Here is a 19,554-nt window from a genome sequence, read left to right on the forward strand (position 1 = left end):
TACATCTTCCAAACAAAACCTTAACAAAGAAACTATAATACAATCAATAACTTAGACTTAACTGACATATATAGAGTATTTCAACCTGCACTAAGCAGATATACTTTCTTCTCAGCAGTACAAGGATCCTTCTCTAAAATAGACTAAGCCACAAAGCAACTCTTAGCAAATATAAAAAAGTAGAGATACTGTCCTGCATTCTATCAGATCATAATGGAATGAAATTAGAAATCAATGATAACATAAAAAATAAAATCCACTTCAACACCTGGAGACTAAATAATATACTACTACAAAAACAATGGGTTACAGAAGACATCAAGGAGGAGATTAAAAAGTTTTTAGAGGGAATGAGAACACAGAAACAACATATTGAAGTCTCTGGGACACTATGAAAGCAGTTCTAAGAGGAAAGTTCGTTGCATAGAGTTCATTCCTTAAAAGAAGAAAAAGTCAACAAATAATGACTTAACATTACATCTAAAAGTCCTAGAAAAAGAAGAACAAACCAACACCAAAAGCAACAGAAGACAGGAAATAATTAAAATCAGAGCTGAAGTCAATGAAATTGAAACAAAAGAAACAATTTTAAAAATATTTACAGGACAATAAGTTGGTTCTTTGAAAAAATTAATAAAATTGACAGACCCTTAGCCACGGTAATGAAGAGAGGAGAGAGAAAACTCAAATCACTAACATACATGATGAAAAAGGAAATATCACAACAAACACTATAGAAATACACAGATAATTTGAAATTATTTTGAAAACCTATACTCCAATAAAATAGAAAATATTGAAGGCATCAACAAATTTCTAGAGTCATATAATTTGCCCAAATTGAGTCAAGTTGATATACACAATTTAAACAGATCAATTTCAAGTGACAAAACAGCAGACACCATCAAAAGTCTATCAACCAAGAAAAGCCCAGGACTGGACAGATATACACTCAAGTTCTACAAGATTTTTAAAGAAGAACTAATACAAATACTCTTCAATTTATTTCAGGAAATAGAAAAAGAGGCAGCACTTCCAAACTCATTCTATGAGGCTAATATGACCCTGATTCCAAAACCAGGCAAAGACCATCAAAAAAAGAAAACTTCAGACCAATATCTCTAATGAACATAGATGCAAAAATTCTCAATAAAATTCTGGCAAATCTAATACTAAAATATATCAAAAAGATCATGCACCACGATCAAGATTCATCCCGGGGATGCAAGGTTGGTTCAACATACAGAAATCAATAAATGTAATTCATCATATCAAAAGACTTAAAGATAAGAATCATGTGATCATCTCAGTAGACAAAGAAAAAACACTTAACAAAATAGAGCACTCCTCATGTTCAAAACTCTAGAAAAACTAGGGATACCAGGAACATATCTCAACATCATAAAGGCTATCTATGCTAAGCCCCCAGGCCAACATCATTCTAAATAGAGAAAATTTGAAGGCATTCCCTCCAAAAACTGGAACAAGACAGGGATGCCCTCTTTCACCACTTCTATTTAACATAGTTCTTGAAACAATGGCCAGAGCAATTAGACAAAATAAATTAAAGGGATACATATAGGAAAAAAAGAACTCAAATTGGCACTATTTGCTGATGATATGATTCTATACCTAGAAGACCCTAAAAGTTCTACCAGAAAACTTCTAGAACAAGTAAATGAATTCAGAAAACTAGCAGGATATAAAATCAACACCCATAAATCAAAGGCATATCAGTGACAAATCCTCAGAAAGGGAAACAAGGAAAATGACCCCATTTTCAATAGCCTCAAAAAAATAAAATACTTGGGAACCAACTTAATGAAAGAGGTGGAAGATCTATATAATGAAAATTATAGAACCCTAAAGAAAGAAATCAAAGAAGCTCTTAGAAGATGGGAAGATCTACCTTGCTCTTGGATAGGCAGAATTAATATTATCAAAATGACCATACTACCAAAAGCACTATACAGATTTAATGCAATTCTGATCAAAATCCCAATGACATTCCTAATAGAAATAGAAAAAGCAATCATGAAATTCATCTGGAAAACAAGATAAGCACCCAAAAAACAAGTAATCCAATCAATAAATGGGCCAAGGACATGAACAGACATTTCTCAGAAGAGGATATACAATTAATCAACAAACATATGGAAAAAAAATGCTTATTATCTCTAGCAATTAGAGAAATGCAAAGCAAAACTGCTCTAAGATACCATCTCACTTCAGTAAGAATGGCAACTATTATCAAGACAAACAACAATAAGTGTTGTCAAGGATGTAGAGAAAAACGGTACACTCATACATTGCTGGTGGGACTGCAAATTAGTGCAGCCAATTTGGAAAGCAGTATGGAGATTCCTTGGAAAGCTGGAATGGAACCACCATTTGACCCAGCTATTCCTCTTCTCAGACTCTATCCAAAGGACCTAAAAACAGCATACTACAGGGACACAGCCACATCAATGTTTATGGCAGCACAATTCATAATAGCTAAACTGTAGAGCCAACCTAGATGTCCTTCAGTGGATGAATGGATAAAAAAAATGTGTCATTTATACACAATAGAACTTTACTCAGCACTAAAAAAGAATAAGATCATGGCATTTGCAGGTAAATGGATGGCATTAGAGAAGATTAAGCTAAGTGAAGTTAGCCAATCCCAAAAAAACAAATGCTGAATGTCTTCTCTGATATAAGGGAGGTGACTCAAAGTGGGGTAGGAAGGGAGAGCATGGGAGGAAGATTACCTCTAGATGGGAGGGAAAAAGAGGGGGAAAGGGAATAGCAAGGATGGTTGAAGGTAATGGTCATCATTACATAAAATAATGTATGAAGATGTGAATCTGGTGTTAACATACCTTATATACAAACAGAGATATGATAAATTGTGGTATAAAGGTGTATTAAGAATTGTAATGAAAAAAAGAGTTCATGCACAGTGGCATAATTTGGCGTGAACATACTTTATATGAAAATCGTGCTATGAATGGGTAATTATGAATGTAATGCATTCCACTATTGTCATATGTAAGAAATAAATTTTAAAAATTTTCAAAAAAGAAACAAAAGGAATAGTAGAAATAAAAAAAGAATATTGTTAAATTGTGTGCATGTACAAATATGTAACAACAAATTCCATCATTATGTACAACTATAATATACTAACAAAAAATGTGGGGAAATTATGTAATATTTTCAATTCACTAGTCATTTGGTTGATTGGTTTTAGTGGCAGCTTTTATAAAGTGGACACTAAAATTGTAATCAAAAGGAAAAGAAGAAAAGCAGAAAAAAATATCTTTAATTCTTTAGACTGCCTTAACATTTTATCACAAATCTTAGCTAGATAGAGACTTTCAAATACATAAAATTATGGAATTTACATGGAAACTTCAAATTATAACTTCCATAAAACATCTTTCTGTAGCATTCTGCCATAGAATCTCTTAAAGATATAATCCGAATGCTTTTCCTTGAATACTCCAGACATCTCCATTGTCTGACTCCTGCCCACACAATGGAATTAGGTTTCACTTCTGTCTTCACATAATACTTCATATATACTCCACCAAGTGTTTATTTTGATGTTTTCATTACCAGCTTCCTTGACTGTTTTCATCATGAAATTGTGAGCATCTAAGAATATTATTTCTAATCTATAATTAGTACAGTGCCAACTCCATGGTAGGCATGCAATACATTTTTTTTTCAGTGAAGAAAGAAAGTATCCTATAGCAGGATCTCTGAATCTCTCTTTGGAAAAAGATTAGGAAATTTTTCATCTGTAACCCAAGCATGTTTTGTTGAAAGATTCTATAAGTGTATTAGAATTTCTGAGCTTTAGATGGTAGAGTAGTAGGTTTTAAGAAACTCACATCAAGAAAGTAGGATTAGGCTCACCTTGAAGTATAAGTAGGCTTTACAGAGTCAAATGATATTGGGAAGAATACTCTAGATATTTTAAACACATGTACAAAAGTATAGTGTCTGTGATGGTCAAATAAATAACAATTAATATAGAAACTTTAAAAGAATGTAGATATATCTTATCAGGGTTCTATTAATAATTGATATGAAAACTGCCATTATGATTATTTTGATCCTAATACAAATATGATTTCTCAGATTACCCTTTCCCTATACATGTTTTGGGAAGAAGGGAGATAGCATAGGTAGTATAATGATTCTACTTGGTCATATAATGAGGCTGAGCCTCTTTAACAAACATGAGGAAGGCTTCTCTCCCAGCATAATTACTAGATTCTCCCTTACTGTGTTTCCTGACCTTTGGCAAATTCTTTTTCTTCCAGGTTGCTGCACATTAAGGTGTCTATATATTCTCCATATCAGTATCAAAATTAGCAACTAAAAAAACAGAATGGTGTCCAAACCTTTAGAAAATTACTGCTAAAATCTATATATTATTAAATTAAAAATCAACACCCTATAGATTTCAGGATAGCAAACATTCTTTAACAAGCCTTAGTATTAAAAGGGCAGTAAAACTTTCAGGACAGAATTCATGAAAGGATGACACATGGTTAAAGGAGGCAAGAGAGTTATGAGTTGGAAAGAATCCAGATTCTGATGAAGGGCTGAAGCTTGGAGAGTCATTAGTTTTTCAATGAAGAGCAAAAACAAGATTGCTATGATTTTCAAAAATAGATTCTAAGGAGTAAAAACAGTGCCCACTCATTTCCCCATAGACAAAAGAGAAAAATAGTTCTTCTCAAACCAGATGACTCTACTATTTTCTCAGTCACCACAACTGAGTCTTAAATTTTTCCCACTAGGGCCAAATGATTATTTATTATTTAAGGAGTGGCATATATACAGCTCATGTTTTACTAAAGTTTTAAAATTAATTAGCAAATGTCTGGAAAGCGCTTTGAAGATGAAAATTGTGTAAGTGCTAAGTATTATCATTATGCCATTATCATAAAACACATAAAAGTCACAGAATCTTGTAAGCTACATAGGTGGCGAATGACTGTGCTGCATAGCACTCAAGGAGAAGATGGCAAAGGGACAACCTCGGCAAAGAGAGGAGCCATGTACACCTCTGCAAAACAGGTATGTTTCAAGGGATGGACAGCAGGAGGGCTTGCCATTGTTCCTCAAGTAAATTTTATGAAGGAACCAAATTTGTTAAAGCAACTTAATTTGTGTTTTAAAGTTCTTAAAAATGAGGTTCTCCCTCAACATTTTGTAGAAATAGAGCAATATAAATCCTAAGCAAAAGAAAAAAATGTTTGAGGTGTGTAAATATTAATCATTAGGGTCTGTTATGATCAATTTTTCTGAGGAGTCTTTCAATTACAATCGGAATATTCATTTAAAGTATGTGTACAATTTCTAAAACTTGAAGATGTTTGGGAGATTTTATCTTTGAAAAGAAAACTTCACTATAAACACTGAAAAGATTAAGTTATTTATATCTATTTCCAAAGATGCATACTGATATAGAAATATTAATATTTATATTTGCAATATGCTATTTCACCTACAGAAAGTGTTAGACCAAAGTTTAGGTCTCAATTTTTAATTATTAGAATATTGCACTGCTTATTCTGCTATATGTTTAGAGGTATGATTAAATCTTTTGGTTGGAAACAAGAATGAAAACAAAAAGAGAAGATTATGTTCCTTTCCATTCGCAATCTCATACTTTTAGAAAGCAACAAAACTGAAGGTCAAAGAAAAGTGCTGACTGGTTCCACAATACACATAGGTGGACAAACAATTTTTACATTTTTATTCTTAAGCTAATGAAATTAAGACAAAGATAAATGTTCGCATATATTTCTGTCTTACATAGCACTCCAACAAAATATGAGCAAAATATGAACAAAATAAACCCATTGAAATGCACTCACATTTTTTTTTAAAAAAAAGTTTTAGACAAATTTTTGGTTTCCATATCTGGATGAACAGAATACTATTGGGCAAGATGAATCTTCCAGTAGGATGCTTTAATAATGTTACTTTTTACATTAACATTAATAATTTAGCTTAATTAACTACAAAGGAAGAACTGAAATATTTTCCATCAAATTAAGTTCCTGTTAATCATTTTGATTATCGAATATATATTAAAAATCTTTCATCTCAGCTTCTAAATAATGTATTCTACTTCTTTCATATCAGCTTGTTCAGTCTCTTATTTTCCATAAATAATATCTAAGAGAGAATGTATAAACAACCTTAATTTCATCTTTTTAAGGATTTAGTACTTTTAAGTATAACTCACCTGCAAGTCACTGTTTCTAAAATCCCCAAATAATCTTTGATATCATTGTCATCTTATCATTATTATACTCAATGACTTCAGCATACCCTTTGTGAATTAACAAAACAGACATGGAAAAGTAAGTTATATTGCTAAAACCAAAACAGGTTTTTCTATTCTTCACCTCAGCTCCCACCCAAGACTCAATTTCTGTTGAATATTGAGTAGTCTACAACCAACATTATAACCAATAATAAAAAGTTTGGAAAATGGAACTTATATACCTGGTATTGATTTTAGAGAATGTTTTAAAGAAAAGAATCTGAATAACAAAAAAGTTAAATTTTCCTTTTAAATTTAGGAATGCACACACACTGCCCCTCACAACACAAATACATGGATATTTTTTAAATTAATTAAAGTTTTGGCAGGTAGGAAAAACACCTAAATCTCAGAAAACTAAGGTGAGAATGACAGAAATAAACTTTCTGCCATTAAAATCAATTTTTATCCATTAACCACAATTTTGCATTTGTGAATTAAATAGAGAGGTCACTGTAGTGACCTTAGACTTTGATTGTAAGGTGGGTGAGAGTTGAAAGTTAAAGTGGCCTATATGATTTAATTTTTCTTCTGGGGATGAGGAGAAAAGAACCTTAATCCAAATTCTAACACTAACCCTAAATATACTAATGACAACCAGCAGACAAATCTCTACCTATACTGCTAATCTTCTCTAGATTTAAAATGTCCCAAAGGGAAAATATTGTCCTACAGTCTCCTCATGTGTAAAATTGGGAAATCCGGATGGATGATTTGCAAAGACCCTTCTAGCTCTACACTAGGGAAATATCTCACTCAAGGAAACTTAAAAGGGAATTTTAAAGTCAAATGATGCTCCATATGAGACAAATTCTCACATACAAGAATTTCTTTTTGGGCTGGGGATGTGGCTCAAGCGGTAGCGCGCTCGCCTGGCATGCGTGCGGCCCGGGTTCGATCCTCAGCACCACATACCAACAAAGATGTTGTGTCCGACGAGAACTAAAAAATAAATATTAAAAATTCTCTCTCTCTCTCTCTCTCTCTCTCTCTCTCTCTCTCTCTCTCTCCCTCCCTCCTCTCTCACTCTCTCTTTAAAAAAAAAAAAAAAAGAATTTCTTTTTATATCACCTTTGTAGAAAAATCAGGAGAAACAATGAAAGGTTTCTGAATATCTGTAGCCTGAATTATTCCAAATTGTCAATATTCAATTTTCTTATCTATAAAAGTAGGAATTTTACATGGTTCATCTATTAGAAGGACACAGTTAAATAGGAAATATACTATAAATATTTGCTACATAAAATTTACCACTCATTTATCCCATTTTCCTTGCGACTTATCCCATGGCAAGATGTCTTGAATAAAATAGGCAAATATATTCCTATGGGTTTGGAAGCAAATATTTTAGAACACATATGCAACTGTAGGAAATTAATTTACCAAGGTTTACTGTACTATTTAGTCAATTGTCTTATGAAAAAATTTAAATACTATTCTAGGTTCAGTAAGATAGTTGATCCAATTGAAAAATTTATCAGGCTGAGGCAAGAGGATTGCTTGAGCCCAGGAGCTCAAGACCAGAGTAATATAGCAAGACACCAGTTTAAAATGAATAACAAAAAAAGAAAAAGTGTTTCTTCTAAGTTTTTGTATAGTGAGGTTTCTTTTTAACTTTTTCCTAATAAACAAAAAAGTTCATGGACATCTTATATATATATACACAAATAGTGAGATATTGATAGTTACATGCAATTTGAACAAAATACTTTTAAATGATCAGAATGTTTTTGAGTATAATGAAATTTCTAAAAAGACTAAGACTTGGAAATGTCACCAGCATTAAAGATCTAGCTAATATTTAAGAAATGTCTGTCTGTTTAGGAAATATCATCTGGAATGACTGCTAACTAACTAAAACAATGTTTCCTAATAGATATTTGATTTTATTAGCAAATAGAAATCAAAATAATATAGATAATAATATTAATATAGGTATTAATTAGGTATTACAGTACACCTAGTACATAGTAAACATCTATAAATATTTTTTGAGTGAATAAATAAATATTGATTTAGAATTATTATTATTATTCATATGTACTGAAAAATAAGCAGTCCAAGTATTATATCCACTAATTCTTCATTTTGTTTTCCAAGCTTAGCTTGGAAAACTAAATCCATAATTAATATTAAAAAAATACTTTTACACTTAACATCAAACCCATATTTATTTCTAAGACTCCTATATCAAGCTCATATTGAAACCTTCTCCTGTCCTTTTTGCTGAGAAGAACAGAGTCAAAAACGAAAATCAAACTCACAAGATGTGGGAAGATTACACTCTGTATCTTAATGTTGGTGATTGCTGCAGTCATCACTGGACTCATTGTCTATTTTGTTGCCTATGGTAAGTATTTATATGTCTGGCTTACAATTGCCTGTATTTGTGGATTCTATGTTGGGAAAATTAGGAATTTTGAAATTAAGGTAATAGGAAATCAGATGAGAGTATTTCCTAACATTTTTGTAGTCTTTGCTCTTGTTTTTAAGGTTTTGTTGAGGTATAATTGATATAAAAAATTGCATGTTTTATATACAAATTCCAGAAGCAATGAGCATCTCTTTATAATAACTATTATTTCCTTTGACCCAGTAATTAAACAAGAACAAACAGCTGGATAAACCAAGACACAGCACAAATATTCACTTCTAGACACCTACTTTTCTCTGCTTCAGATTACCCTAAAAGAAAATGATGTGTTTTCTATTTGCTTAATTTTTTGTGCTTAATTTTTATGGATTTAATAAGTATTCTTTTTTTAATTTGTTCTAATTAGTTATACATGGGAGGAAGAATAAGGTGTCTGAAACTGTATACAGATTAGAATCAACAAGCTTTCATTTAGTGATGACTTCTATACTTAAGGCAGATACTTAACTAGGTGCTTTATTCAGAGTACAAAATAAATAAGTATAGCTCTTTTCCAATAAATATTTATACGCAATAAAATTTAAATTTCATGTAATTTTCACATATAACCAATTATTGTTCTTCTTTTGACTTTTTCAACCTTTCAAAGTGTAAAAGACATTCTATGTTCATAGGCCATTCAAAAACAGGTTACATTCGGCTGAAAAGCTATAATTGCAGATTCCTGTTCTAGACCAGTGAATTTTAACCCCAAGTGCACCTAGAATCACCTGTAATGGTGTTTTTAAAAATACTAGTACATAACTGGGAAAGGTGGTAGAAACCTATAATCCCAGTGTTCCTCAAGACTGACATAGGAGAATTGCAAGTTTGAGGCCAGCATCAGCAACTTAGGGAGGTCCTAAGCAACTTAGCAAGACCTTATTTCAAAACAAAAAGGGATTGGAATGTAGCTCAGTGAAAGAGCACCCCAGTACGAGATAGATAGATAGATAGATAGATAGATAGATAGATAGATAGATAGATATAGATAGATAGAAGATAGTGATACTGCACTATCTCAAAAAAATTACAAAAAGTTTTTGAATGTATCATCACAAATAAATGATAAGTACTTGAGAAAATAGATATGCTTACACTGATTTGAACATTACAAAGTACATCCATGTACCCCCCAAATATATACAACTATTGTGTCAATTAAAAAGTAAAAATATAGATAGTAGAAGGAGAGGGTTCATTATACAAAATACATGTATGAAGATGTGAATTTGTGTCAACATACCTTATATACAAACAGAAATATGATAAATTGTGGTATAAAGGTGTATTAAGAATTGTATGCAAAAAAAATAAGAGAGCCCATGTATAATGGCATAATCCCAGTGTCTATATATACTTTATATACAGAGTTACAAAAAATTATGATGTGAATGGATAATTATGAATGTAATGCACTTCACTATTGTCATGTATGCAAGAAATAAATTTTTAAAAAAGTAAAAATATAAAAAGTAAATTAAATTATATTTCCTTACACTAACAAATATGAAAAAATACCAATACATAAGCTCTACTCTAAAAGATACTATCTTCAGTAGAAACCAGACTCTTCAGAGTTTCCCAGATAGTTATACTGCACAGCCAAAGTTGAAAACCACTGACCTTTAGGAAGACAGACACAGATCCAGACACACATAAATTCAAAGGTCAGTGACCCAGATTCACTACACTATTTCAAGGTGTCAGGGACTCAGGCTCCTTATATTTTGTTGCTCTATAATACGTTACCTAAATTGCCAATGTCATTTCAATGTCCAGTTATAGCTATCAGGTCCAAATTCCAGACAGCCAGAAAATAGAGGAGGAGAGAGAAGAACAGGTACTCTCTCTATAGGAAAGTATCACAGAAATTGCTAATACATCATTGTTCTTTTGTCAGAACATTCCATTTGTCAGAACATAGATGCACAAGGTTACTCCTAGATGTAACAGAATATGGAAAATATACTTTTTATATTAGGATAGCATCTGCTTGATTAAAAATAACAGATTATATTACCATAGAAGAAAGTATATAAAAATACATAGTTTCTGCCTTAAGAAGTTAATATTATATTGTAATAGTAAGTTTTTGAGTGCTTAGTAAGGAAATTGACAGATGATCTTTCCTATAAAATTTATTGATATGCATGGAGAATGTTAAACTTTCTAATTTTCTCATTAATGCTATTTTAAGAAAATATTTGCAAACATTGTGCTGATTATAAATGAAAACTCAGCCTGCAAAATAGCAGCTTTATTTTCAAAGAATATAAAATGAAAACAAAGCATCAGAGTCCAGGCAAAATAAATACCTCTTCAAATACAAATTTATTTGTTCTGCCTTCTTTCTTCATTATCCATGGACCAAAATTATAGGTATGTGTTACTCTTCCTATATTGTCTCTTCAGTGCCAAGTTTAGTATTAATTCGGATTTTATAAAAAGCATCTCTGATTCTCCAGAGATCTATTAATGAGAACATGGCCTGCAGACCTTCTCTCAGCAAGTTTTAAATGTAGATAACAGAAGCTGAGGCCAAGGCTGAAGACATTAAAGGTGATCCATCTTCTAAGATTATTCCTGTCAATAGGAGAATAATTGGCTTCCACCAGAACCCAGTTCTGAGAAAATAAGTCACTGTGTGTGAGAAACATCTAGGTGTGGAAACCATGGAGAGACAAGTGCCCTGGTACTTATCAGTTAATTATAAGCCTACACATTTATGTATATATCCAACAACAAAAAGGAAAGAATTCCTTGAAAAGTCAAAATTAAAATTATATATCTAAAAGGACAACTGACATGTGTTTTAAAAGTCAACATAAATACATTTTCTTGAACAACCATAGATTATTTTAAAGTAATTGTTTAAGGAAGATAATTACTGAGGCTCGAAATCTTCCTTGAGCTTTAAACCTTTATCCATAATGTGGCCTGGATTATTTGAAAAATATTACTCTATGGGAATCAAAAAGTTCAAAAAAAGTAACACTCTAAGGGATCTTTTGTCCTATTTTTTTCTGCCCATGTATATATTGGATTTGAAGAGGAACTAACCCTTTATTATAGCACTCTGTTAACTCCTCATAATGCCAATGGCAGCACTCTATTTACCTCTATCTTTTTTAATTTCGTTCTTGGTGCTCTAATAGGATAACAGAGCTGGACAATGGTTTCAGTCCTTAATGTCTGAAATTCATTTAGTAGTCCAATGAGTTAACATAACCTAATACTGCCCCCATGTTTCTTGATGCACAAACTGATGTAGACAACACTGATATTTCTAATAAGTCATAAAGTTTCTGTGCAAAGAAATATATAGCAACAAAATATTATATTTCCTTCATATTATTCTAAATAAAACCATTGACAAGGGAATAATAAATATAAAACTTAAACATTGAAGAAAGAATAAAAAAACATTAAATTAAGAGAGAAAAGAATAGAAAAACAGTAGTGAAAAGTAGTAATTACAGAGAGAAATTCTTTGAAATTAATTTTCTAATAAATGATAATATTCAATAAGATGTATGAAAAATATAGAAAAACATAAATAAGAAAACAAACTCTTGATAATCCTATACTCTGGTCAGACTTACTCACTATTTTGGCACATTCCCTTCTTCGTTATTTTCCTTTCTGTGCATTTTCAAGACATTAAATATTATTCTTAAACATGATTTTAATGATCACACAATATTCTATAGCATAAGCAGATCATACATTATTTTGTTGATTTTTTTACTTTAAGCACTTAGGTTATTTCTAATTTTTATGTTACTTTAAATAATTCATTTTATACATTGATTTGTATAAAACTCATTACATTGAAAATAAATTATAAAAAGAGGAATCATTGAATGAGAAAATATGTTTTTCAAGCTTTTAATAATATTACCAAATATATGTTTAATTATCATTCCTATGGGTAGTCCATAAGAGTGCCTGATTTTTTTATTGTAATCTTTGCCAACATAAGCCCATCAAAAATACTATCATATTTTACTTTGCACATCTTTATTATTGTGAAAGGACATGGGAGTCTATCCCAAATAATTAACTGCAGTCACTGACAAGAAAAATTTTCTCCAAAAAAATTGCAAAATCCTTTCCTTCTCCTTTTTAAATTTTTCTCCCTTCCCTTCTTTCCTCTTTTTCTCTCATATTATCTCCCTTCTCACCACACTCCTCATCTCCCTATTATTTGACCCTCTTAGTCTAAAGAATGGAGGGAAACAATGGAACCTGAAAAATTAACAAGCATTTATTTCCTACTAATTTTAGATGTATTCAAATAGAACAGTGTAATGTATCCCTCTTTCTATTTCCTTTGCTTTTCTTTCTAAAATTATAGGTTTCATTTCTTTGTTCTGCTTACTTAATGCTTAGTACTTAAAATGATGCCTCATTCACTTTCAACCTTATTCATTTTAATTTCTTAGGTATCTCACAAACAATAAACCTTGTAACTTTACTGGTTTTCCTAAATGTAATCTGTGGCAATCACAAAAACTAAGATAATTACTATACTTTGATGTAATTTCTTTTCATAATAACCTATCTGTCTCCAGATTGCCCAAACTTGAAAACTGGCACATTAAAATTTTTGAATACACTTTTGGGTACAGTTATAGTGTAATTAACACTTTTCTGTCAAAGCAATTTTAACGATCATTGGCATTGGGCATCAAAAATATTGGGGGATGGGGCATAAAGACTATTTAAATGTCAAGTAACCTGAAATTTTATCAGGGCATTCTATTTCCCATGATTTTCTTGAAATGAGAGCAGTTGCAAAATGTTCAATGTGGAATCTATTTTTTCTTTTCTCTCCTTCTAAGGAAAGACACCTTTCTACTATCACATCAGCTTTAAAATCAACAATATTGACTATGACAGCAAATTTGCAAAACCCTATTCACAAGAATATATGGACCTAAATAAAAAGATAGTATCTTTGGTAAGTGTAAATCATTTTTTTCTGCGCATTGTTCTTTAATTGTTATGCTCCTAGAAGTTGTAGGATCCTAGCAATCACCTTCAAAATGGGAAGCAATTTCTAACCATTACTTTAGTTCTAGATTACAATAGTCAGACCTTTCAGAAAGTCAATTTGAAAATGTATATGACAATCAATGGAAGGGTAACTGATGTGATTCAGCAATCTGTATACGGGGTAAAATTGGGAGTGCATAACCCACTTGAACCAAACCGTGTAATATGATGTATTAAGAACTATGTAATATTTTGAAAGACCAATAATAAAAAAAAATGTATATGACATGACTTCAAAGTAGATTATCACCCTGCCGACCCCTGCCCAAGTTCAGGATGTGACTATCTAGCACCTGCTTGAACCTAGGACTGTGGTCAACTGAACTGAGAAACCAACGCTTTTTTAGCTTCTATTTATCCCTTGCTTGCTGACTAGAAAATTCCAGTCCTGTCAACAGCCCACAGGTCCCACTTATTAATGTTTTAATTTTTATGGTTGGCTAGCTTACATGACAATAAACAAGTCACTGAGTTGTGGTTTTTGTGCTTTTATTCTCCTTGGATGGACCAGGAAGCTGCTGTCCTCCCTCAGAGCTTGATCTATGGTGGGTGACAGTCCCTGGCCAAGTAAATAAAACTCTTTTGATTTGAAAAAAATAATAATAATAATGTATATGATAGAAAAAATATAAAAGGAACAAACTTCAAGAACACCTAAGAAATGCCTGACACCTAAGTAATCAATTAATATTTCAAAATAATTAATAAATTAAATGAATAAACATAAATCCCAGCTCCAAGATACATGACTAAGGCTGCTTATTCTGCTCCTGAAACTAAACAGTCCTTTGAGAAAGAGAAATAGCAATCTGAGAGAGGACATGGCCCCAAATAAAAGATCATCTTGCAGCCCCATGGTGTTGAGTGACAACTATAAAATGATTGAGAATATGCTTTGTCATAATTAAAGTTTACCTGACTGAAAACTTAGTGGAGAGTCTTAACTGTGCATTGGTCATAGCATCTGTTAACATAGATACCACTCTAATTAACTCAAGTGATTCTATCAAACAAAATCCTATCAAGAACACTGTTAGCCTCTTTTATTTCCCATTTCCCAAGGCAGATTCCTATAGGCCATCTTCAGACCTTGCTCTAATGGTACAGTCTTTCCATAACATTCCAATACCTCCTGGTTTCTAATAAGTTCAGAGTTTCTGAAAGTTCTATGTGCTTTTACCATTATACTAAGGGTTAGTTGATAGTACATGGAAACAGAAAACCCCATCTTTAGCTTAGCTTTATGATAAAAATAAAATAATATAAAAGAAATATAATACAAAGCTTAAGATATAGTCTTTGGACTTGAGGTCCTTGTTCAATTCTAAACTTGAACTTTTACTAGCTGTATAAACTCAAACAAGTGACTTAAATTTCCATATACCTCAGTTCCTTCTACCAAAAATGAGATCACAAATACCTTTATAGTAGGGTTGTTTTAAGCATTACATAAGATGAAATATGCCACAATCCAAGCAGAAGTTCTATCATTCTCTAAGCCAGAAGAAGAAGAAGGAGAAGGAGGAGGAGAAGGAGGAGGAGGAGGAGGAGGAGGAGGAGGAGGAGGAGGAGGAGGAGGAGGAGGAGGAGGAGGAGGAGAAGAAAGTCTAAAAATAACTTGTTAAAATGAGAGTATCATTAATGTTGTTAATAAACTCTAAGAATATAACAAATTTAATATATAACTTTAAAACAGTTCCAAAGATACCTACACGAAGAAAATCATTCAGTGATAAATTCAAACAAATTTATTTAAGTCAATTAGTCTATGTTCGTTCTGCAAGTGAATATCTTAAAAATATCAGTCTGACTAATTATTACATTTTTCTAGTCAGTCAACCACATCTTGACATCTTGTTTCAGGCTCCTTTAAAAACTCTCATTCCTAGTTTCTAACTCACCTGTTTGAACGCTTACCAGATATTTCTCACACTTTTTTTCATTTACATATGTCAGAATGCTTGCGTTTACATGCCTTCCTGTTTTCACTGAATACAATGATGCTTTATGTATTATAGTTATTACCATATGCAGCATATTTGTAAGTACAATGCTGGTGATAATAACACATACAAAATGGAGTTATGAATCATTAGACAAACCAGTTAGTCATTGTTATAATACCATTAGGCTATTTTTCTTTTTCTGATTTTCATTTTATAACACTTGTGATGATTTTTACTGAAAAGGGGAAATAAATTGGATCAGGAGAGATGTTACTTTACTATGAATGATAGTTTTTTTTTAACTACACAGGATGGCCTTGATAGGAAATATTTTAAAATTTAAAATATGTGATTTTTTTTAAATGAACAACTCAAGAAATCTCAATTGTCCTCTTATTTTTGTAGCTCTCTAGCAATATGATGTCCAATTAAGGTAAAAATAAGTTCTAAAAATTAGGAATTGAACAATTATTATTAACAATAATAATTACATTAACTAATTTTAGTATAGTCTAATCATATAATATACTCATATTCCTCATAACATTTCAATTTTTTGTATGAACAAATGGAGACATTAAGAGATTAATTTGTCCAAAGTCATATTGCAAGTGGATTTCTAATCTATGACTTTTTGTCCTATAATTAAAGAGCATATAAATCTTATAAAATCTTAATCAGACTTCAGATTAAATAAAGTTACCATTGCCAAATATTCTAAAATGTTAATAAGATTCAGTACAGTTTGCACATATAAAGGCATTGTATTATATATTCTTAAAAGAACCTGATACATGTAAGTAACCTAAGATAACCTATATGAGTTGTCCAAACCAACAAGCTTACATGTCAACATTTTTCACTAAGCGAACATGAACCTGCTGAGGCATATGTACTTTTATACATATTTTATACATATAACTTTCTTTAGAGTACCCTATCAAATGACAGATTATTAATGAGATGAAATAAAAACAATGGTAATTGTCAGATCTCCTTTTCCATTTAATATAGGTTAGTAGTACCTCAGTTTGAGTGAAGATTATCTTAGTGTTCATTCAGTTTTATACCACTCAAAATATATCAGAAAACTACTATGAATTCCAAGATAGTCTTAATTTAAAAAACTACTATACTGAATTTTAAAATAAAATATTTAACTAAAAAATTAAGAGAAAATTATTATCAGCTAAGTTTTTAGCACTAAAGGAATTAAGAAGTTCCAAACTTTAATAAAAAGTACAACCGGGCTGGAGATGTGGCTCAGCGGTAGCGCGCTCGCCTGGCATGCGTGCGGCCCGGGTTCGATCCTCAGCACCACATACCAACAAAGATGTTGTGTCCGCCGAGAACTAAAAAATAAATATTAAAAAATTCTCTCTCTCTCTCTCTCTCTCCTCTCTCACTCTCTCTAAAAAAAAAAAAAAAAAAAAAAAGTACAACCAATGTTAGAGAGCTATTATTCTTATTTGAAATGATATAAGACAATTTATAAAAAATTACTGATATAATTGTATTCTTTTCTACAACTGGAAAAAAAAGGATAGAAGTAATAAATCTTAAATGCTCAGGATATCTGAACACACAGGGAATCACTATAAAGTAATGGAAGAAACCATACACCATTTTCACTTCATAACTAGGAATACAAAACTACAAATGTAATATTTCCTTTATATCCACTTTTGAATCATGTGTCATGTAGAGGTAGTATTACTCTGCCTTGATAACAATACATCCTCTTGTTTATTATACACTTCACAGTATAATTTAATAATATAACATCACCACCATAAAAGTTTTTCTATACATTTATGAGCTCAATTAAAAGGGGAAATTCTAAAGATCTGAATTTTTATATAAAACAATTATAAGAATAGCTTTTAAAATATTTCTATTAGCAAATTATAGTTTTGTATAATAATGGGGTTCATTTTGATATAATCATACATGAATAGAATACAATTTGCTCCTTTTCGGTCCAAAATACTTTTTCTTTTCCATACCTTCTTTCTTCCCCCATTCTCCTTCATCTACTCTACTGGTTTTATTTCTTTTTACTTATTATTTTATTTTAATTGATGCTTTATAGATATACATAAAGGTGAAATTCACTGTGGTATATTCATATATGTGCATAGCATAACTGACCAATTTCATTCCACAGTTCCTTTCTTTCTTTGACCCGCTTTCTTCCCCCTCAATCCCCTTCCTCTACTCCACTGATCTTCCCTCTATTTTCCTGGATTTCCTTCTCATAAAATAATATCTTAAACAGTAGTATACTGTTACTGCACTAAAATTGGGAGTTCAGGAGGTTAGAAATTCTTTAAAAGGAGGGATACAATTACTTTCTGAAGTCATTTTCCTCCTCTCTTAAGTGGTATTTTTTTTTATCTTTAGACCTTGTACTTTATTATGAAATTTTCAAAGTACAATCTCTTGTATTATTTATTTATTTTTTAGTTGTAGTTGGACACAATACCTTTATTTTATGTGTTTATTTTTTTAAGTATTTATTTTTTAGTCCAACACAATATCATCTTTATTTTATTTATTTTTATGTAGTGCTAAGGATTGAATCCAGGGCCTCACACATGCTAGGCAACTGCTCTACCACTGAGCCACAATCCCAGCTCTAATCTCTTGTATTTTTAATGTACTTTCTTAATATAACTACATATTTGGGCTTTTATCAAGTTCTTCTGTTTATTAAAAACATGTAATGACTGGTACTTTAGGCCTGATATCTTTGAAAAGTATTATAATGGTCTATTTCTCACCCATAAGTAATTTTAACATCATAAATGATGATTATTTTTCAGTTTGTTGGGATCATTATCTTCAGAATCTTTCCATCATCATAATCTAGAGCTTCCTTCTACACATTTGTGTAGCAGTGGCTCAGATGGCATTTTATCATTTTACTTTATGGGGAAGGACAAGAAGAGGGCAGAGTGACATGAAGAAAATATTAGATCTATATGGTATTAAAGAGCAAGATTTGGAGTTGTGATATGGGTGTCATTTGAATTTCACATCTTGTTATTCCTCATTTCTGGGAAAAAAAAATAGTTCTGAGCTTCCTGTTCAAGGCTTTGTCCAGTAATCCTAATGGGATCCTGATACTTGTCATTAAAGGGTCTGAAAAGAGATTAAGCTTCTTAAAAACAGGAATTACATGAATAATCTGGGAAAATTCCCGTAACTCCACCTTACAATGTCTTTGAACAACCTCAGCATAAAGTTAAAGTCTTGGCATTATTTAAGGTATATGTGATCATTTGAGCTACGGCAAGATTTGAGAAGATGAATACAGTGTAGAAATGGATGAATAAAGACATTAAAACAGAACATAATATTTGAAGAAGATAATAACTAACAAAAGCATTACAAGTTCAGCTGTATTTTGGTTTAGAGGCAGTGTCATATTTAAAAAATGGTTTTATATTACCCATCTATTCACACCTTTATTGAAAAATTATTATATAATATGGTCTGAATTCATACTGAAGTTTTTAAAAGTAAGAGTAACATTTAACAGTCATCTATTTGGTCAGTAGTCTGGTCTCTTTCCCTAATTTCAGTTCATGGCATTCCAGTTTTTCCTTTCACCCTGTCATTATATTTTAAAAACAAGTTTGTCTTATTCTTCTCCCTGAGTATCTAATCTGTTACCAAATTTTATTAATTATTCTTCTAAAATGGTTGTAGCCCAACTTTGAGGTAAGATTGCTGTTTACCAACAAGCATTTTGCCCTTACTCTCTCTTCTAAACTCACTAAAATGACAGAAGA

The 19,554-nt window shown here is 31.4% G+C and overlaps 1 protein-coding gene across 1 annotated transcript in view; it reads left to right on the forward strand.

Annotated features, from left to right (window-relative positions):
- The first annotated feature begins 5,023 nt into the window (after window positions 1–5,023).
- Window positions 5,024–19,554, forward strand: part of LOC113196082 (transmembrane protease serine 11C-like) — a 49,582-nt gene continuing 35,051 nt past the window's right edge. The window contains exons 1-3 of the mRNA XM_026407788.1: window positions 5,024–5,079; window positions 8,572–8,687; window positions 13,598–13,716. Of these exons, the coding sequence (XP_026263573.1) occupies window positions 5,024–5,079; window positions 8,572–8,687; window positions 13,598–13,716 (291 nt within the window). The remainder of the gene's footprint in view (window positions 5,080–8,571; window positions 8,688–13,597; window positions 13,717–19,554) is intronic.

Source organism: Urocitellus parryii, chromosome 10 (assembly GCF_045843805.1).
Source record: "Urocitellus parryii isolate mUroPar1 chromosome 10, mUroPar1.hap1, whole genome shotgun sequence".
Lineage (NCBI taxonomy): Eukaryota > Metazoa > Chordata > Mammalia > Rodentia > Sciuridae > Urocitellus > Urocitellus parryii.